This window comes from Lissotriton vulgaris, unplaced genomic scaffold (assembly GCF_964263255.1).
Source record: "Lissotriton vulgaris unplaced genomic scaffold, aLisVul1.2 SCAFFOLD_453, whole genome shotgun sequence".
In the NCBI taxonomy this organism is placed as follows: domain Eukaryota; kingdom Metazoa; phylum Chordata; class Amphibia; order Caudata; family Salamandridae; genus Lissotriton; species Lissotriton vulgaris.
Window position 1 is genome coordinate 674,884 of NW_028254176.1, and position 22,655 is coordinate 697,538.

Genomic DNA, 22,655 nt, shown 5'->3' on the forward strand with positions numbered 1-22,655 from the left:
CTGCGCCTCATCCCTGGTGGCCAGTGGTAGGCCCTAGGTTTGCTTTTGTAATTGTATTGCTTCTGTGTAACTGTTTGTTTCTTTTTTTCATTCCTCCTTTCCCCTTTTGTATTTCTGTGCCCTTTTGTTGTTTCGTTTTTCATTCCCCCTTTCCCCTTTTGTATTTCTGTGCCCTATGCCCTTTTTTGCCTTCTGTTCCTTTGCCGTTCTTGCCCCCTTTTTTCCCGCCACTGCGTCCCCCGCGGCCACGCCCCGCCGCTCGCCCATTCGTTCACACCCTCTTCTCAGCTGTTCCTCCCTCCCACCTCCTTTTCTATGGCGTCCGAAGCATGGCTGCGCCGCTTGCACGCCAAAGGCTCAAGCCCGTCTGCACCCATCCGTGCCTGGACCTCGCCCAATGCCAGAACCCCAGGCCTCCGCGAACGCCATGGCACCCGACACCGCTACGATGCCAGCACCCTCTACGCACTCAATACCGGACGATCGCACACCTGCTTCCTGGCCACCCCGAATGGCACACAAGGACCCTTCTCCTTCCGGAACTGCAGCTTCACCAGAATCCGATCCGCCACGCCACCCACTGTGAAAGAATGCAACCACCTCAGATGCATTCTTCTCAACACCCGCTCTGCCCGCAAACACGCCGTTGTACTCTGGGACCTACTCGACTCAACCTCCCCAGGCGTCGCCTTCTTGACGGAGACCTGGATGAATGCCTTCTCAGGACCCGACATCGCCATAGCCATCCCGGACGGCTACAAGATCACCCGCAGGGACCGCACCACCGGAACAAGAGGAGGAATCGCCATCGTCCACAGAAACACGCTCAGAGTCTCAACCAACACCGACGACACCCTCAGCACCGCTGAACACCTGTACTTCCAGATCCACACCAACCCCAACACCACCCTCAGAGGAACCCTCGTATACAGACTCCCCGGACCCTGGCCACAGTTCAGCGATTCCATCGCTGACTTTGTCAGTACACACGCCCTCGCCTCCACAGACTACATCCTCTTCAGGGACCTTAACTTCCACCTCAAGAACAACAATGACTCCAACTCCACCACCTTGATCGACAACCTCACCAACCTCGGACTCAGACAGCTCGTCACAACACCCACCCACTCTGCCGGCCACACGCTTGACCCCGCTAGCTCCCACGTCTCCTTCAGCAACTCCACCGAACTTCATTGGACCGACCATCGCTGGATCCACTTCACCTTCCGGAAACCCACCATGCACCACTGCACCTAACAGATCCTTCACCGCTGCTGGAGCAAAGTCACCGAAGACCAGCTAATAACCACCCTCGCTCGAAGACCACCCACCGACCCCACCGACCCCGACACCGCCGCCCACAACCTCAGACAATGGATCGATGACTGTGCCAACACCCTCGCCCTGGTCAAGAAACCGTCGAAGAGACACACCAGCAAAAAAGCCAGCTGGTTCACTGAGGACCTCCAGGCCTCCAAGCAAACTTGCAGAAACCTAGAGCAGAAATGGCACTGTGAACCGACACCGGACAGCTACACAGCCCACAAGAACGCCATGCGCCAACACCATCACCTCACCAGATCCGCCAAAAGGGCCTCCTTCAAACCGCCTAGATAACAACGCACACAACAGCAAAGAGCTCATCAACATTGTGAAGGAACTCTCCAACCCCAGCTCCGACACCAACGACATCCCACCTTCGCAAGACCTGTGCAACTCACTTGCCACCTTCTTCCATCGCAAGATCGCAGACATCCACAACGGCTTCAACATCACGACCGCGCCGACAGCCACTGAGACCCCCGCCCCCATGGCCACCATCCGCACCGATCCCTTTTTCTCCCGGAACAACAGAAGCAACGACAACACCATCAAAATCATGAACACCTTCCACTCCGGATCTCCGTCAGACCCATGCCCACACCACAGCTTCAACAAAGCCAGCACCACCATTGCACCCCATCTCCGGAAAGCCATCAACATCTCCTTCGAGAAAGCGACCTTCCTGGAGACCTGGAAGCATGCCGAGATCAACGCCTTACTCAAAAAACCCAAGGCTGACCCTAAAGACCTCAAGAACTTCCGGCCCATCTCCCTGCTCCCGTTCCCGGCGAAGGTCATCGAGAAGACCGTCAACAGACAACTGACCCGCTACCTCGAGGAGAACAGCATCCTGGACCCGTCTCAGTCCAGGTTCCGCAACAACCACAGGACCAAAACTGCCCTCATCGCTGCCACCAACGACATCAGGGCCCTGCTGGACAACGGCGAAATCGCAGCCCTCATCCTCCTGGACCTGTCAGCCGCCTTCAACACTGTCTGCCACCGCACCCTATGCACACGCCTCCAGAACGCAGGGATCCTGGACAAGGCTCTGGACTGGACCACCTCCTTCTCTCAAGCAGAACCCAGAGCGTCCGCCTCCCCCTTTCCGCTCCGAAGCCACCGAAATCATCAGCGGTGTACCCCAGGGCTCATCCCTCAACCTGACATTGTTCAACATCTACATGGCACCGCTCGCCCACGTCATCTGACTACATGACTTCAACATCATCTCCTACGCCGACGACACCCAGCTGATCCTATCCCTCACCAAGGACACCCTCACTGCCAAAACCAACCTCCACGAAGGAATGAAAGCTGTCGCTGAATAGAGGAAGAAAAGCTGCCTGAAGCTAAATTCACACAAGACAGAAGTCCTCATCCTCGACTCCACCCCCTCGGCCTGGGACGACTCCTGGTACCCGACTGCACTGGGAACAGCACCAACATCCACCGACCATGCACGCAACCTGGGGTTCATCCTCGACTCTACTCTCTCCATGACAAAGCAGGTCAACGCCGTCTCATCCTCCTTCTTCAACACCCTCTGCATGCTCCGCAAGATCTACAAGTGGATCCCCACCGGAACAAGAAGAACGGTCACCCAGGCCCTCGTCAGCAGCTGGTTGGACTACGGAAACGCCCTTTACGCAGGAGCCTCGGCCAAACTCCGGAAATGACTACAACGCATTCAGAACACCTCTGCATGCCTGGTCCTCAACATCCCTCGCCGCAACCACATCACACCCCACCCGAGAGACCTGCACTGTCTCCCCGTCAACAAGAGGATCACCTTCAAGCTGCTCACTCATGCGCACAAGGCACTCAATGACACCGGAACAGCATACCTCAACAGACGACTCACCTTCTACACCCCCAACCGCCAGCTCCGCTCCGCCGACCTCTCTCTCGCCACCGTCCCCCGGATCCGAAGAGCGACCTCCGGTGGCAGATCATTCTCCCACCTCACCGCCAAGACCTGGAACACCCTTCCCATCCTCCTACGGCAGACCCAGGACCTGCTAACCTTCAGAAGCCTACTCAAGACCTGGCTATTCGAGCAGTAGCAGCCCCCCCAGCGCCTTGAGACCCCCCACGGGTGAGTAGTGCACTTTACAAATGTTCTGATTGATTGATTGATGGATTGATCCAGATATATAATACATTACACCTACAACAAGACAGGACTACTGGCTTTCCCAGTGGTTATCAGTTGCCTACGATTAATGAGCAACACCTACGGCTTCGTAGTATATAATGTTGAAAACTTGTCAGTTCTAAAATGATGAGACTGTGAAAGAACTATAACCCCTTCTTTTTAAATTGCTTCACTGCCTTTTCATGAACTGGAGTCTCATGTAGCAGCAGCATGAACGTTTTTGCCCTTCCATGTGACAGAATGCCCTGCCCTATACAGTGGCCGGAGGAGACCCACCACATGCTTTAAAAACCCTGACTGGCCCATCGTCGTTCTGCATGTGACACTCAGCCATTGTGTCGTGTGTGAATGTAATAGTATTATTAGTAGTGTGGATTATAAATTGTATTTGTATTGTAATTGCATTTACATAGCTTTACTACCCCTGATGAGGTGTTGCGGTGCTTTACGCTGGGCAGCACACTGCTCTGGAACCCAAGGTTAGTAGTATCTTTTGGCTATTGTTAGTTATTGGGATTAGGTTTATGCTCTGAAGGAAACCATTCCATGCCTTTGTTCCAGTTTCTATGTGGTTGATCAAATTAATAGGAATTAGCTGTGATCTTTAATAGTGGGGCCGGGTATGTAAATTCATGCACTGGTTGTCAGTTCTAATAGATGAGGTACAGGACATTAGATACTGTTAAGGTGCATGGAATTTTAAAGGAGAAGTTATGGTCTTTTGAAATAAGGTGTGGGTTAATTTCTACAGATACAGTAATAAGGATTAAGGCAAATGTACATGTGACTTAGTGTAGGTTGTACTCAGAAAGAGGAGGCATGCAGAGGATGGAAAGGCAGGAGACGGTCAAAATCAATTTCCTTCAGGATGTTTAGGATTATTGTGAAGGCTCTTTGAGATTATGTAGTGTTCCTTCCTGCTAGGTTACATTAGAATTTTTATGGTTCTTCCTTACTGAACATGCCATGTCTGGGAGTTGATCAGTAGAAGCCTGGATCTTAATGCTTGTGGTTGTCTAAGCTGTTTCCTCTACAATAAATCTACCTTCTTCAATCAACACCTTGTTGTGGATTACTACACAATTTCATACAAAACAGTAGAAAAAAACACTATTTTACATTGTTGCCATATCGCTGTAGGCCATGAAAACACCCCAGAACACACATACCACCAACACCCATGGGGTAAATACCATTAAAATAAAAATGCTTTGATGGAAGAATGCCCAGATACAGGAATGTTGTGTTTTAAATGCTTGTGCTAGAGATGCCTCTCCTCTTACCCTCATGATCAGGGCAGGATGAAGCAGCACAGAGTCTTAGGGGAAGATTTTCAAAGAAGTCACGCAATGCAGTGCTGCAGCCAAAAATGCTGCGTTGCACGACAGAGAGGGAGCAGGAGAGCAAGCACCATATCTATAGAGATATGGCTCTCTTCTCCCCTCTCCCTAGCCCAGTGCTGATTTCAGCTTGCATGTGCACACCTTAGAGCCATAGCGCTAAAGTGCATGCCTGAGTTTAGCATAGGTTTTGTACAGGAAGAGTACCCTTCCTTTACAAATTACTATGCCTAGACAATTTGAAATATGTTTCCCACTTTGTATGTGTGCTGCACTGTGCACAAAAGAAAAGAGACATGAAAACATTTCTCCTCTTAACGCCTCCTTTGAGATGGCATTAACCTTTGGTGCTAAACCCTGTCTAAAATGGTTTGTAGATAGGGTTTTGCATCAAAAGGCATGGGTGGTTGCATGGGAACAAACATGTGCCACCCATGTAACGCCATTTGGTGCTAAGTAATGCAAAGCAATGCTTTGTGCTGCTTTGCGTTACTTGTAGGGTACTTTTCAATGCAAAACAAGTTTAGTGCTGGATTGTAAATTGGTAAAAAAACAATTGTGCTAACCCAGTGCAAAATGTTTGAAAATCTACCCCTTAGTGTTGGTGTGAGTAATGCTTCTCAGGTCAGGTAGCACTAGGGCTGGCTCCAATATGTAGCTCCCACAACATGGATGCAACGAAGTCCTGTGTGTACCGTTTTTGCCTGTTTTATTGTCTACTAGGGGAGCTTTTACTCTTGAATTCCCTGATATTAAAATAAACAATGCCTGCAGCAAGCTCCAATCCAGCCAGTCTTCCATTCCCTGAAAACCTTTATACAGTGTCTTTACAAGTTCAAAACTGCCCTAATTTGCACACATGGGCCACTTTTTTACTTATCGAATTCACTAATGGGGGCCACTTTTATTTTGGTGTTTTTCTCTCCTAGTTCAACTCTATACATGTATATTGTGCAAGTAACACGCTACATCATACTTCATCACCCTGCATCCAGACCTTTGGTTGCCAGACCAGGGACACACCCGACCCTCATCTTCCTAGACCTCTCCACAGCCTTTGACACCATCTCTCGTCGCACGCTCACAGCCAGACTTCACAACGCACGGATACAAGGAGCCGCCCTCGACTGGATCCAGTCGTTCCTCTCCGGCAGAACCCAGAGGATCAGACTCCCTCCCTTCCTCTCAGAACCCACTGACATCAACTGCGGAGTACCCCAAGGATCATCGCTCAGCCCAATGCTCTTCAACATCTACACGACCCCCCTCGCCGCCATCGTCAGACAGCACGGGCTCAGCATAGTATCCTATGCGGTCGACACCCAGCTCATCCTCTTGCTCAGAACCCGAAGACACCAGACTCTGGTTCCACGAAGGAATGAAGGATGTCACACCTTGGAGGAAAGACAGCTGCTTGCAGCTCAACTCAGAGAAAACTGAGGTCCTCATCCTCGGCCCCTGCACCTCCACCTGGGACAGCACCTGGTGGCCCTCCACCCTCGACAAGCCATCCACCCCTACAGACCACGCACAAAACCTCAGCATCATCCTCGACCCCTCCCTCTCCATGAACCGCCAGATCAACGCCGTCGCCTCCACCAGCTTCAACTGCCTGGCATCCTCCGCAAGTATTTCAAACGGATCTCCCCCGATTGCAGAAGGACCGTCACCCACGCGCTCATAACCAGCAGACTAGACTACGGAAACGCGCTATGTGCTGGAATCAACAGAACCCTTCTACACAAACTCCAAACTATCCAGAACGCCGCAGCCAGAATCGTCCTCGGGACACCCAATACCTACAGGACCACCACTGGCTCCCCGTCGAGAAGAGGGTCCCCTACAAACACCTCACCCATGCCTACAAATCCCTCAACAACATCCGACCCAAATACCTCAACGAGAGAGTCTCCTTCCACGTACCAAAGAGGAACCTCCGTTCTGCCGACCTCGCCCTGGCAGAGGTCCCGCGCATCCGCAGGAACAGAGCAGGTGGGAGAGCATTCTCCTACATCTCAGCCAAGACCTGGAACAAGCTCCCGGTGAACATCAGACTCTCCCCAACCCTACACACCTTCAGGAAGGACCTCAAGCTTTTCCCAAAACTACCTCCCCCCCCCCACTCCCACCTTTGAGACCCTCATGGGCGAGTAGCACGCTTTATAAACCCCTTGATTGATTGATTGTTTTGAGTTTCAATGGTGGCTTTTTTGTGTGCAAGAGGTACCTCATCAGGAAAAGGCTGTTTTCAAACGTTAATAAGGAAGCACCCAATGTATATTAATCTGGCTCAGAACCAGGTGCGTCATTCAATCTCTGAACCCGCAGGGAAAGCAAAGCAGCTTCCTGTAAAAAAAAAAGTTACAGTGGGATCCAGTCAATTGGACAATGGGATGTTGATTTATGTATTTATTTATTTATTCATTTATTTATTTATTCGAGAGCATGACAAAATACTGCTTTGTTAAAAAAAAGAAAAAGAGAACCTTTTCGACAAGGAGCTGCCTCTGCTTCATACCCCCAAGGCATGGTACTCCTCATCGCATAGGGCTGGGAATAGAGACACACTGAAGTAGAAAGGTATTCTCATGGCGACGGGTGTCTACCCATCCTTCCCACACCCCTTCGTACCCTTCTGCAGTCTAAATGCTGCAGTATCAGTCTTTTGTGTCCTTCCCGCACACTCTGACACCGGTTTTGCAACAGTCTCCAGAAACATGACTTAAACCAAAACACTGTGCTGCCAGCCAAGGTCTCTTCCACCCCATATCTTAAGATGGGGGGAGTGGAGTCCCGGGCCGTCCGACGCCATTTTCTAATGTGGTGTTCCACGAGTCAATGGACTTTCTAGAACGTTCCCCAGTCTCTCAGCTGCCAAACACAACTTTCCTGAGCCCTTGGGCCAAGCTCTGTTTTTGTTGTTTGAAGTACAGAGGTTGATTTTCTTTTTTTTCTTTCTGTGGTGTGGTGTCTGAGGCTGTGTGCATGCCAAGTCCCTTTTAGGACTTTGCTGTCCTCCTTTTCCTGCTGGGGTGTGGTTCACAAGACCGTAGGTGTCCAGGGATGGTGCAGTATATATTTCACAAAGTAGTGGGAGGGAAGGGAGAAAGGAAACTGTATGGAAGTGTGCGACGTCACTAATTTCCACCTGTCGCGCGCAGTGACAGGGGAAGCGGGAAAGATGTCCGCATTTGGGGTTATTCCTTATGCATAGAAAGTATCGGTTTTGACCACTTGGCAGTACATCGTCATTGCAAATGTGAGTCCCAGAATCTAAAGGAAAAGAGAAAGAGGCAAATTGTTGAAAACAGTTCTGGGAAATGCAAATTATTTTTCTAAGTATAAAAAACATTTTTTTTAAGTATAAAAACATTTTTCTTTTAAAAATATTGTTATAGAAATAGAAAAATAAATATCCTACAGCACATACAAAATATTTCCTTCAAAGTCAAATCACCCTTGAATCAAATGTTTCAGTAGGTCAAGTAGTTGAGTGGTGCCCCAAGTTGACAATAATAGCCCTATACACCATAAAGCTAGGGTAAATAAGCGCACAATATATTTTAAAATACAGTCACCTTAACAAACGCAGGCATTACACTATAAACATTCCTATCTAGGTTAACTTCATTCTTTGTTAAAATTACTTTTAATGAGATATTACAACCCCTCCTTTTGCATTGTTCTTCCTGCTAATCAATGTACTGCACTGTTGCCAGAAAAGGATGACATTTGCTTTCTTTAATGCAACATCCGTCGTTCTTCTTGGCGCCGGGTAAGATACACATAACTAACAGATTAAAGTATAGAAAATGACCCTCTCTTAGGTGGACTTCAGGCATCAGGAACATACGTCTTACTCGATAAAAAGATTAACAGTGTGTGCATGCAAACTTTACAAATACATCCTATATGTCAACAAGAAAAGTTTAAGAAAGTTCTTGAATTTTTATCATGCCATCCTCTGCAAGTAATGATTTTGGAAGCAGATTCCATTCCTTGGCTGCATTACTGAGAAGGATTTGTTTCCGTATGTGATAGTTCTCATTTTTGGGATACGGAGTAATGACTGGCGAAAGCATGCCACACCTCCCCTCTCTCTGTGATTGGCTGTGTGTACCCCAATGAATGAGCAGCATCTGTCACATGATCGGGCAGTTGCTTTTCATTGATGAGGTTAGTAGGTTGACATGGGTATGTTCTCAAAAGCAGGGTGCTAATTATAAGAAACACTGATTTATGTGGTAAATAACCCTAAACACTCAGCTGGGACATGTGCACATAGCCCCGGTAAAGTGTGCATAACTAATCTGTGTTCCCGCCTTTAGGAAGGGCAGAAACACCAGAATATCATCCTTACAGCAAATATGATAATAACTGCAGCTGGTGGCACGTGTGTCTCATTGGAAAACTACCATGTTCTCAGGGGCCCTGCCGCCAGTTTATTTTAGTGTCCAATGCACTATTGTAGGCCATTGAGATCCCTTCTTCTTTTATATACTGCTCTGATAATCTTTAAAAGTCAGTAACTAAACACACTCGAATGTAATGTCCATCAGCAGAGCAGTCACAGAACGGCTTGACGACAATCTTACCCACCCTTTCCCTCCACACCAGTTCGCTCCCAAGGGAAGATCTTGCATTATGCAATCCCAGCATGTACTAGCCTGTGTATAAAATGCAGAAAGCGGACAGGTCCTTCGTCATCGGTCTGTGACAACGCTTAACTGATAATGTGTGCCCAGAACAAACAGTACGTTCTTTTACTGGCCTGTTTTGCAGTTCAACATTTGAGCTATCTCACAGCAATACCAATTAACAAGCTATTTTCACAGCGAGGTCTTGTCATATTTAAAAAAAATTAATATTTAAAAAACTTCTTAAGACCTGGCTTTTCTCTCAAGCATATTAGGTTTTGGCTCTCCCATTGGCCTTTTGTTCTAGTCACCGGGTAGTTTGGATTTTCATGTTTCTTTGTATTGCGCCTTGATGCCCCTTGGGGCTAAGTTTGCGCGGTATAAAAATCCATTCATTCATTCATACTAAAAAATGTCCTAGTTCCTATTTGTATTCTCTTAATATTGTGATGATTTTAGTAAACAAGCTAGTTTTACCACAGACAAGGAATTGGAATGATGGATATAAAGAGGGCCAAACTTCATGCCAGATTTTCACTATTTTGGTGTATGATAAACGAACATGCAACGGTTCTAAACCAAACTCATTGGTTATCCTGAATATCAGACATGAAACTAGCTCTCCTAATCGTAACTAGGCAATCCTGGCATAAGAAGTATACACAAGCATTTGATTTAATTTGAAGACGCTTCCTTAAGCATTGTGATGAATAAACATCAGAAGATAACTTGAACATGATTCAATAGTCTTGAATCAATAGCATTAATTTGAATAAATGGCATCACATCTTGATATAAGTACAGCTAGAGAAACTATGAACAGTAGAACTAAAAAAATAGATTTGCATTCAGGAAAAAAACTGAATTTATAGAAAGAGGAAGCCCAAAGGAGGTATTCGGCTTTACCGCTATCATATTTAGCCACCATTTCAAATACACTCCCACCTCTGACTACTGTCACCAAGGTGGCTGACTGTCAGATAAAAACTGTTAGGTTCACTGGGATGTTGTCCTTCTGATGAATGTTTTAAATAAGTAGTTCTACTTTGCCCTTTGTAGAATGCCAAATGTTCCACTATACTATAAAACATCTAATAGAGATCACCTGTTAAAAAATAAGAGCAAACAAGGTATCTCTGATCACAGACTTCAAAGCCACAAGTGCCTCACCTCCAACAATTTCTGCTCAGTCCTGAGCAGATATGTTTCAACTTGTAACCTATGCTCAGCCAATCATAATTTGGAAATCGCTCCCAAACAATCATGGGCGGTCTCCAGGTTTCAATCAATCTACCTATTGGGACCCTTGAACTGGAACTCTCTCCTTCCTCAATTGTGCTCAATCCCTCCACTAGCTTCCTTTAAAACTACCCTAAAGGGTCACCTTATGTCACTGCACATAAATATACAACTAGGCCATTCGATTGCAGGAGGTAGCTCATTCGGCATTTGGCTTCTGAAGCCTGGAGTACACCGCCTCTGGGAATCCAGCAAGCTCCCTCCGATCCTCTATTCAGGAAAAAAAGTGAAGGCTTGGCTTTTCCGTTCAGAGTGATCCCCCGTTGGATTGATCAGCCTTTCTTTCTCTGTGGCAGCTCCTAGCGCTGGGACACTCTGCAAGGAGTAGCTATGCGCTCCACACATTTATTTATTATTACAATAATAATAATAATTATTATTATTTTTATTGTGTTATCCATGTTCAACATCCACCATCCATGAAATCTACAACTATCCTTATATGTTTCCATATCAACTGATTAATATTATGTACCACCTTACTAATAGCTATGTACTGCATTTCTTGATGAAATGCGCTGTCTTGCTAGAAAAATAAATACATACATTTTTCTCTTCCCAACCTATAACACTTACTACTATCTCAAATGTAACTTTATTACCATTTCAAATATACAGACGTGGGCGCCAAATGGGTGAGGTGAGTGTGAGGTGTTAACAGCATCTGTTAAGTACCAACACCGTGGGAGCAGAAGGGAGTGATAATTACTGGGTGCAGTAAATTGTTTCACTTTCAAATATTCATTCTGAATATTAAGAAATGCATGTAAAAGTGGGTGAGTGGAGCATCAAATACTGCAAGGGATCAGAATAAACAGCCCACTTGGAAAAAAGGGCCTATATTTTCATTGAGTTAGAAAAATATAAAACAAAGTTGATAAAACAGAGGAAGACAATTGAACTATTGGTCTGACTTAACGATGTGCATAATATCTGCTTGTTTACTCCATATAGAAGGAAATCATGCAATACTAATAAAACAATTGGTGCAGTTTAGAAAAGCAGCACCCGCCTTCTATCTATTATAGGACATCATAGGGTCCCAGCCACTGCTTAATTTGTAAAAGAATATGTGCCGTTGCCCGAAGCTCTGCTCCAGCGGTGCTATTAAAAACCATCATGATGAATACCAAGGCTGTAGACTTGAATTTACTTTAGGCCTCCTAAAACCACTACCAGGCACTGCTGCATGTTTCTTACTCTTGCCGCTTCCTGTTTTCTCCTTTTGTGCCTTCCTGGCAATTACCGGCTCAAATTAGGCAATGGTCCGGGCCAGTGCAATTGACTAACTTACTTATACCTATTACCCCTCTTGGGGAATAGGCCATCAACCAGGACGCTCCAGCCATCTTTGTCCTGGGCTTTTCGGTCATTCTGACTCCAAGTTTAGCCCATCTCCTTGCAGTCAAGCTCGAGGCCTCAGCACCAGGTGTTTCTTGGCCTTCCTCTTTTCCTTGAGGTTCCAGGCTAGGACCTGCCTGGGTCGTATTATACAAATTGCCCCAGGGCATGCAATGGGTGTGTGCGCCTGCTTTGCCTGCCGCCGGGGCACTTTGGTATTACAGAAATGGCTGCAGACGCTTGTGCTACCCTTTCTGTAATACAGATGGTGCTGGCACACATATAACACTAGCGCTATCCCCAGAGGGTGTCCTTTCATTTGCATGGGGGAGTGACTCATGTAAATGAGGAAATCCCTTTGCCTCTGTGCCCGCTCCGTATTATAGACGAGTGCACAGAGGCAAAGAAGCTGTCAGGAGGCGCACTTAGAGTGCACCACCATTTTTGTGGTGCAATGTCAGTGCGCCCTTTGACAGCAGCCCTCTAGATGGTAGAAAGGGGGTCCTATGGCCACCCCAGACATCCCCTTTCAGGCGGGTGCAGTCCCTCATTGCACCCTCTTTAAGGGATCTATAAACCCCTTAAAAGTGCAGGCGGGTTGCTACCTGTATAGTGAAACACGGAGTGGCTGTTTCAAATCCGCTTCGTATTTCACGTGAATGCACTGCCAAGGGGCAGCACATTCAATATATTTGGGCACACTGTCCTTGTTAGCGCCAAGCGCACCTTTAGAAAGGTGGGCCCAGCACCAACAATGAGAGTACGCAGTATTCTATAATACGCCCCCTGGTGGTGATTGATGAGGGCTTGTGGAGGGTTTGGCCTATAAAGCCCCACATCTATTCATGATTATTTCATGGGCAGTGAGCTGGAAAGTCTGCTGCCGAAGGTCATCATTTCTGATGGTGTTTGGCCAGCAGATCTGGAAGATTTTCCTCAGACAGATGTTAGTGTTGATCAACACCCAGTGAAATTGAACCAGAGTGTATTTCCTTTCCATAACACTGCTTGCAAACTGTTAAAATGTATTGTGTTCCTTTAAGAATGAATTCCCTGTCATAAACAAAAATGAAAGCGTTCAGAATAAATTTTGAAGACAGACCCAGAATACTACTCAATTTACATAAGACATTTACATAAGACACCAGGGTATCCTGAGGTTTGGACTTAAAGGAAGGCAATGAGGAAGAGGATAGAAAACAGTGGGGTGCTCAGAGGTAGGCCTGTCAGTTTTGTCCTTCAAATGTTTTTAGTCTAAACTTGACATATGCAAGGCAGCAGTCTCATTGTGGCATTTCCTTGCCAGAAGGTGGGCTGCAGGTCACAAACAATGATCAAAACCTCACTGGAAAGTGACAGCAGGAATACTGTGCCAGCTGTTACTGCGCTTCTTCATTACCATTTCCACTTCTACACTATCAAGAAAATCAAGGCCTTTTTTCCATTCTCAGCAGCCAAACTCCTTGTTCCATTATTACTTTTTTCCCAAGTAGATTACTGTTGTTCGACGTATGTGGCACTTCCACCATTTGCTTTCCACCCATTGCAAACAATTCATTTTTCTTCTCTATTTTTTTGGGCCTTCTAACTCTTCTCATATGACTCCTTATTCATAGTTTTTTCAATGGTTGACTATTCCTTATCGCTTTTGATGTCACTAATTATTTTCTAACTTTAAATGTACTAAAGGTTTTGCTCCATCTTATCAGGCTGGCTTACTTTTTCTATCAACTCGCTCATAATTTATCGTCAGCTGTGCAAGACCTACTCTCCAGTCCTTGGCTTCCTCCAGTTTCAGGTTTTTAGGTCTCGCGTGCGAACGCAGCGCATGCGCGGCTTCGCTTGCGAGACTATTGCCAGTCATTATACTTTTATTCGACACATGTATCATAAAAAGTACAAACATAAAGTACAGACATAATTATAAAAACAGTTCATTTTTTACAAAAATACATATAAAAGTTATGTGGAAAAATTGACTTGATGAGCATTTTTAAAAATCTTAGTCCTAATGATCCAGGCACATGATAAAAACTTTGCAACCCCACAAATAGTAACCATAGAAGAGGTGTCGGAGATAAGAATACGCAAAGCTGATTTGTAATCTCTAACACCAAGATTCTTTAGTACTGGTTTTAACCATTTCTTCCTAGGTAAGATGTATGCCTTACAGGCAAAGAAAAAGTGGCCCAATGATTCCTCAGGATTTGTACACCCTGGACACATTATATCCTCTTCCCTCCTATTATTCCATCTAGATGTAAAAGTTTTGAGGGGCAATGTTCCATGTCTAAATTTAAGATATAAAGTCCTTTCCCGAGGAATCTGAATGAAGTCCAAAAACAATTCCAATTTTAGGGTGCATTTATGGGTCAAAAAGGTCTCGGTCAAATGTCCCCAGTTTGGGTTCTGTAGCGCCTTGGTCTCTATCCAATCCCAATATAATTTTTTCACCACTTGTTTTGGTGGAGGTGATTGGGATACCCAAGCGTCGCTTAAACCCACACTTGCAACAAGCTTTTTTAATGCATTTAGCCACCTGATTTTGCCTGAAGTGTTTAATTTTAGCATTTCATCTAGCAAAAGGGCATAATTAACTAGTTCGGGGGTCCTCCTCAAACGAACCCAATATAAGAGGGGACGGAGCTGGAGGATGTCCCCAATAGACTTTCTACCCAGGTCTAAGAATAAAGGTTTAAGTGGGGTAGAGGATGGGAGCGACACCAAGTCCCTCATAAACTTGTTCTCTGATCGGACATGGTCATTGGTATTCTCATTGCCCCACAGTTCCGAGCCATAAACAGCTGAGGCAATTGCTTTCCCCTCGTAGACTGATAAGGCTGGGGCAACTGGCCTGCTTACAGAGAGACGTTGGTTTTTTAGAATAGTGCCGGAAACCCTTTTGAGATTTAAAACCATTTTACATATATGGGGTTCCCATTTCAAGTGATTATTAATCCTAACACCAAGATAGTCAAACTCATCGACCACCTCTAAAGGAGATCCATTCAAGGTCAAGTGGATATTCCTATATTTCCTCTTGGCGGTCATAACCATTAGTTTAGTTTTGGTTGTGTTTATTGTAAGTCCCCGTTCCTGACAAAAAACACTAAACTGATCAAGAAGGGTTTGGAGACCTGTGGGGGTTTTTGATAAAAGGAGGGTGTCGTCGGCAAAGAGGAGGGATGGTGTTTTCTCCCCAGCCACAATGGGGGCATCAGCCGGTGTATCTTGCAGATGTTTCACCACCCCATTTATAAAGAGGGAAAATAAAGTAGGGGCCATCACACACCCCTGCCGCACCCCTCTATTAACAGGTATACTCTTAGTGAGTTGCCCCTGCGCCCCCCAGCGTATCTTCGCATATGTACCCTCATGGAGTTTGATGATAAGATTTAGCAGATAAGATGGGAAACCCATATCCAATAGGACATTCCAAAGTTTAACACGGGGTATTACATCAAAAGCCGTTTTAAGGTCAATAAAAGCCAGGTAAAGGCTCCCTCTGGCTATTGACACTGTTTTCCAGAAAACTGCACAAAATCTGAAGACTTGGTCAATGGCCCCAACATTGTTTCTGAATCCAGCCTGAAAGTGGGACAGAATGTTTTCTTCCATAAGCCAGCCCTCAATCCTATTTACAATTACCCTGCCAACTACTTTTTGAATAACATCAATTAGACTAATTGGTCTGTAGTTGGCAGGGTCCTCTCTCTCACCCTTTTTAAAAACGGTAACAACTTCGGCACCCTTCCATGAGTCCGGTACCTGCTCGCCTAAATGAATAAGATTCAAAACATTTACAATAAAATCAGCCCAAACCAGTGGGTTAGACATCAATAAATCACCCGGTAATCCGTCCGGGCCAGGTGCCTTGCCCGGTTTTATTTTAAGGATTGCCTCTTGCACCTCACGGGGCGAAAACAGTACATCTGTAAAGCCATCATTCCGATGGACCATACGATCAGTACCTAGTATAGGGGATACTGGCGCAGCTTCTAAGGAGCCCACGCCATATAAATTTGAGAAGTGGGAATACCATTGGGACTCAGTTATATGGTTTGGTATGGGCTCAGCGCCTCGTCTATCCATGACGTTGATCAATTTCCAAAATGCAGTGGCATTTTTCCCATGAGCCGCTTCCTTTAGAGCCTGCCAATGTTCCTCTTCCCAATCTTTTTTGGCTTTCATAATACTGGTGCGATACTCATTTCTAGCTAATCTAGCAGCTGGGGCATCCTTATTTTTAATAGCTAGTGAAATTGCTTTCCTTTTCTCTCTACAGGAGGCAGTGTACCAAGGGTTCCCCTTTTTTTGCGTGCATTTAGACGAATGACATCCCTTGTTTTTTTTTGAGAAAAACATACTGATCTCCCCTATTAGGTCTTTATACTTAGTTGCCAGCACCGACCCCTGAAGCTGGAGTGAAATTTGGTTCACTGGAACCAGGGCAGATGAGGCAGCCGAAACTAGAACCCTAATATTCTCGAGTGTCCCCTCATTGCACCTAACCACATTCCATTTAATCCTGCGATTACAGTTAGAAGGGACTAGTTCTTTGGTAATCAGCTCATTGTGAACCTCCTCACCACCGTTGTCTCCCCAGAACATACCCATGCAAAGGGGATTATGGTCGCTATCAATCCTCTGGCTGACCTCCATATCACCCAGATTAGCCCATGACCCTATATCCAAAAGGATGTAGTCAATCCGTGACGGGCAACCTAATCGATTGAAGGTCATAGCGCCCATACGATCGGATGTGGTACGGCCATTTAAGGCACATAGGTCATGTGCAGACACCAGGGCATTCAACTGAATGGTTCGAGCCGACCACTTCTTAATTGGGGCCAGAGATAAGGATGGAATTAACTGATTTCCTGGCTTATTATAACAGCCCAAAAATTCATCCTCATCAAGAGGCTCAAATGTACAATTAAAGTCACCTCCCACTAATACTGAGGATTTAGAAGGGAGGGCAGAAAGCGTGTTGTCTAACAACTCCAGTATAGGAGACAATTGGCCCCCTGGGAGCCCCCTGGCATAAATACAAAAAAGTTCAAAAGCATTCCTGGCAGACTGCCTTTTAACAGTTATATGTAGAATATCGTTACAGGGGACATAATTAACAGTAATTTTACAATTCAAATCTATCCTGATCCAAATAAGTAAGCCACCCGATGGGCGCCCCCTCCCATGCTGTATTGCAGGGACAAAAAACGTAGAATAGCCCTGTTTGTGTTCTGGCTCTACACACCAGGTTTCCTGGAACATGCAAATATGGAAATCATCTACAAAACTGTTCCATTCCGGGTCGGGCAAGTTTTTCTTTAAGCCGGCTATGTTCCAGGACAGAATTTTAACAAGGGAAGGGGACAGCATAGGTGTATCCATGGCGGCCTGGGTATCAACATCCCCTGACAAGGGGTCTGGAATAGTGCTACCCTGGTCAGGTACTTCCTCCCTAGTAGGAACGATAGAACCACTATCTACGGTAGAAAGAATCCCACAGCCCCTGGCATCTCCAATGCACTGGGGTGATGGTCAGTCCACTTCTTCCAACCCACTAAATCGATTATAACAAGGGGTACTATTGCTGCCACTTTCAGTGCCCAAGGGAGACAGGAGAAGGCACGCGCGGACAGGAGATGTGCACAGGCACGGAGTGCACATCTCCTGTCCGCGCGTGCCACCTCCTGTCTGCCTTAGGCAAAGAAACCGGCAACAAAGTGCGCGCATCGCATGCTTTCACTTTCCCTCCCCCCGTTGTTGCTTTGGGCAACGCTTGAAGCAGCATTCTCAAGTCTGTCCTGATTATTGTTTAGCGCTAAAGAAATTAAGTGAGAATCCTTCATTAAACTATTTAAAGCGGATGTTTAAACAAATGGACATCATGAAACTGTTCACTAACCCGACCATGATCACCCATTAGATGAAATACCGAGTGATAACTCTTTATTTAGATGATTGCCGACCTGCTCGTGTTTCGAAGATACAATCTTTACATATGGTTACAAACTATCTTAACATGGTCGCTACCGTGGGCCCAGAATGGTATCTTATTTTAAAACTTAACCCGCAACACAGGTTTTACCTTATTGCTTTTCCTGTACAATGCACCTTGTTTAGATTTCTCACTAGTTGCCTTTGGAGAAGTCCAGATTTTGCGGAGGCAGCAACTGTTCTGCATGCACAAATGTTTTTGCTAAATCTGTTGAAAACACTTGAAGTCTGCAGTGCCCCACGCACTCCTTGTTCCTACAGCTGACATTCCCTGCATTCCTAGGGCAGATAGCACAGTGCTGCAGTTGTACCGCTCTTTGACCTATGCCGCCCTCCATTTTTCCGGCATTGTTGTCCTTCATAATCTGTGCCTATTGAACAAAGCTCAGCAAACCAGCTGCGATGTGCCGTGGAAATGATGACTTGCAGTATGCACTTGGGTGACACACAGCTTGGTACTTTGGACCCACTTCCACTTCGTACACAGCAGTAATAGTGTTCATAAGTTGCATGTGGTTTGTTTATCTTGGAGCAGGAGAACTGAAGTTGCTTTTAAAGTCGCAACCACAGCACAAAGTTAAGCGAGTGATTTTTCTGCTTAACTCAGCATTGCCGTGACTTCACCCATTTTCACCAACTTTCTCTTTAAGCTTGTTGATTTAACTGGCACAAGTTTGTGGAACGAATTTCGACGTACTATCCGGCTATCTCCATGGTTGATTTAAGAAAGGAGTCTTAAAAGTTATTTATCGGGTCTTACCTAGCCTAATAGGACACGCTACAATACACTCGTTTACAACGCATACCATTACAACGTGGTTATTACAACTACCGTGCTGTTACTAAGCATAGCATTACAATGCAAGTCATTACGACTTGATGTAGGGGGGGCACTGGATGTTGGAATAGTATCATTTACTATTCCAACTCCAGTCTGTGCAACAGTAGGGACGGTGTTGGATTTAACATCCAACGCCTTCTGTCCCCTACAGCAAGTCATTGTAATGACTTGCGTTGTAATAGTATGAGAAGTAACAACGCAGTTGTTGTAATGACCGCGTTGTAATGGCATACGTTATACCGACTTCGTTGCAACGATGTTTACCCCCTAGTCACGTCAGTCTGAAAAGCTTCCTATTTTTTATTTACCTTGACGTTGTGCTCTTGTTTGTGATATGTTGTGCTTTTCTGCTACTTTGTTTAGTTTATATATTCCAGCACTTTGGATGAAAGCACTTTATAAATTTAAAAAAATGTGTAGCACTTAATTGTGTCTGTGGGTAACGTTGCATTACATAAAAAGTTTCAATAACATAAAAATTTGACTAGAATGGAATATTAAATATATGAAAATGTTTACATTTTTTGAGGTACTGCTAACGTTGTTATAAAAAAGAAAGATTAGGAGCTGTCTATTTAGGCAAGCATATGATTTTATGAAACCAAGCCTTCAGGATGGGTTGTCTTCCTATCTTCCTGGAAGCTCGACCCACAAGATTTCACCCTAATCCTTCTAATTTAAGGCAATATGCAAATATTTAAAATTAGGACATGTAGAAATGAATGTTAAATATGATTTAACAGTGAAATATTCCTAAAACATTTTTTCACTGTAGAAAGGCTAGCTACTGCCATAGGGAATCATTGGAATACATTGGTGCATTTACTAAATGCTGAATTCAGTTTTTGGTAGCAGATAGAAAAATACTTTTTACACTCTTTTGAATTGTAATTTAAAGTCCTCTCCAATGGGCAGATCGGATTTTAAATTTTCATTGAAAAAAATTAACTTTTGGAAAGTTGTCATTTTTCTGCCTAAAGTTTCTGGGAGTTTTCAGTTGTCTGGGCAGGTGATGGCTCTCCTACTGGGAAATGCATATTAGAGTCAGACAGTGCACAAAGGGAATTGGGTGTAGAGTGAATGGGTCTTCCTCAAAGGATGTCTGTGGAGGAGTTGGGCCCTGCCCTGATCCTACTTCAAAGGGACTTTCCCAAGCACTCACAAAGGGACCCGACACCAGACTTGTGTTTCACTAGCATGCCGAAGCCACCCCAGGAAAGGAGGAAGCTTAGACAAGGGGAAAATCCCCCTGATGCCCTAATGGACTGAGGACTCTGTCTGCAGCTGATCCCAGGGCTAGTGGATCTTTCTAGGTATTGGGCAAGGGAGGATGGCTCCCTTACGCCCCCTGAGGCTCAGCTGATGGAAGGCCTGGACTTCTATGACCCAGGAGGAGGAGGGGAGCACCAAGAACTAGGCAAAGGAGAAAACTGGCATAGGGAGCAAGTGAAACTAGCTCTCTGCAAGGTATTCCATTTTTGAGGCCAGGAAACATACTGAATCTGTACCTAGTCGCAAGAGCTAACCACCAGGAGTAAAAAGAGCCATAATTCAGAAAAATCGTCCATCAGGGCCCACGTTCTGCACATTTAAAGGTGATGACCTTTGATCCCTCTTTGCTGAGAAAAGGAGCTAGTGGGGCTCAGCTGCATCTTTCAAAATACCCCCAGGTAGGGCCCGGTGGTCAGCACATCTTTAGCATAAAATATTTCTGGGGCGGGGTTAGTGCATGGGGACCTTTACCATTCCAATCCTTGCCCCCAGGGACTGACACAGAAAGATACTAAGGCCTCTGGGCCCCAGAAGGTAAGAGAGGGGGAGCGCTGTCACCCTCCCACCAGTGGCAGTGGGCTTGCTCCCGCTCCCTTATGACTGTATTTGGGGGAGCGGGACATCCACCATAATCCGCACACTCTGCCTGCACGGAATGGGTAGGGAGAATAAGGATGGCAGGAACCAATAGTGCTGGCTAGACGGGAAGACGGCTGGGGCAGCTGGGAGTTGCTGCAGCCCCCCAGAAGTGAATTTGGAGTTAGATCCTAAGTCTCTGTATTCATGAAATGCATGACCACCAGGCTTTTCTACATTTGTTTTTTAAAACACTCTCAAGGCTGGGACTTTTGTTCTATTGCCTAGGAATGCAGAGAACTCAAGTGGTTAGTCCTATGGCCAGGGCCGGACTGGTAACCAAAACTGGCCCTGGCAAAGTGCTTGGCCCGGGAGGTTGTGGGTGCCGCCGAGCTCATTGCCAGGGCCGGTTTTCGCCGATTTTGTTGCAGGGCCGATCTTGCAGCTATGCTGCAAAAACGACCCTGTGACAAAAACGGCCCCCAGGGGAGCCCAAAACCGGACCCCACCCATGCGGCGCACCAGGGGATTGCCCGGTGCCAGCTATGGCCAGTCCAGCCCTGCCTATGGCTGCGTTTTAGGTGGCTGAAATGTGTAAAACAAAGACACAGGGACATGGTATATCGATTTGAAATGTTTATTCCCAGTATAATGCTGACAGTGCTTTTTGATAAGCACTGCAATGCTTTACTGGCAATAATGTTCTCATTTAAACATGGCTATTGATTTCAGTGATACAAAGGTTATTTTAAGATGTGGATTATTGGTCTTTTAATGTGATGATCCTTGATAAAGCCAGTAGACCTGCATTATGCATTAATGTAGTAACACTGACAAAGCCAGTAGGCTTGCCTTATATGTTGATGCGGAGACCTGTGACAAGCCAATAGGCTTGCCTTATATTACTGTTGTGATGATTCCTTGACAAAGCCAATAGGCCTGTTTTATTTAAAGTGATGCCCCCTATATGGTGATGTTCTGTCTGGTATAGGTTGGAGGGGTACTGAGATTTTGGGGGTCATGAACCATTAGGGGGGAAATGTGGTTTCAGAATGCTACCAAATATATTTCTATCTGCATGATGTCTTTATTTGTAAATCAATGCTTAGTGTTTAGTATTGTGTATGTAATAAACATACTTTGGCTTTTTCAAAGAAAAGGCACCGCCTGGACAATCATTTATTGAGTGTTATTATTTTGTGTCAGGGAATTGTGATAACTAGCACACATCACCATTTCTGAGTAAGCCTTGGACTGCTCAGCTTCATTACCCTGAGAGAGTAAACCACTATAATAGGGTGCTTGGTCATCAGTGAGGAAATATTTGCTGAGCTATTATAAGCGCAGGTCTCACATTCTGCACAACTAAGAACCCACTTTCTTACAATCCTCGTTCAAATATAGTATTTATCCTACATATTAACTATAATTTAGTGCCATTTTATTAATATTAATTTACATAAGAGTACGTAGCTGTGCCTGGCTTTGCCTTTTCTTGCAAATATCTTTCATGAATACATTTATAATTATACCATGATACAATAAAGAACATAAATCTATTTTGTGTGAAATTCACGATTTACAAACTTCTCTCTGCTTGCCAATGCCACCTGCATCTTACCCCCCTCTGTATAGGTGTTATTGATTTGGCTACAAAATAATGATGAATAAGGCAAAATGAACAGCGTGCACTTTCATGCTGGTCTGGCCAAGTCAGGTTGTGGGATAAGCAAAACGTCTAGGAACACGTCCAAAAGAAGCCCAATAGAGAAAAAAAGACTGAAACAAGCTTAACACAAATAATGATGGTATTTGGCCACTGGAATGCAATTATAAAAAGCAATTTTTACCCTTTCTTCTATATT

General features: G+C 45.3%; 1 protein-coding gene across 1 annotated transcript in view; it reads right to left on the reverse strand.

Moving 5' to 3' along the window:
• Positions 1–7,215: 7,215 nt before the first annotated feature.
• The window catches only part of LOC147659653 (tetraspanin-4-like), a 425,072-nt gene continuing 409,632 nt past the window's right edge, over positions 7,216–22,655 (reverse strand). Inside the window, exon 7 of the mRNA XM_086951575.1 lies at positions 7,216–8,094. Within this exon, the coding sequence (XP_086807701.1) occupies positions 8,026–8,094 (69 nt within the window). The 3' untranslated portion in view covers positions 7,216–8,025. The remainder of the gene's footprint in view (positions 8,095–22,655) is intronic.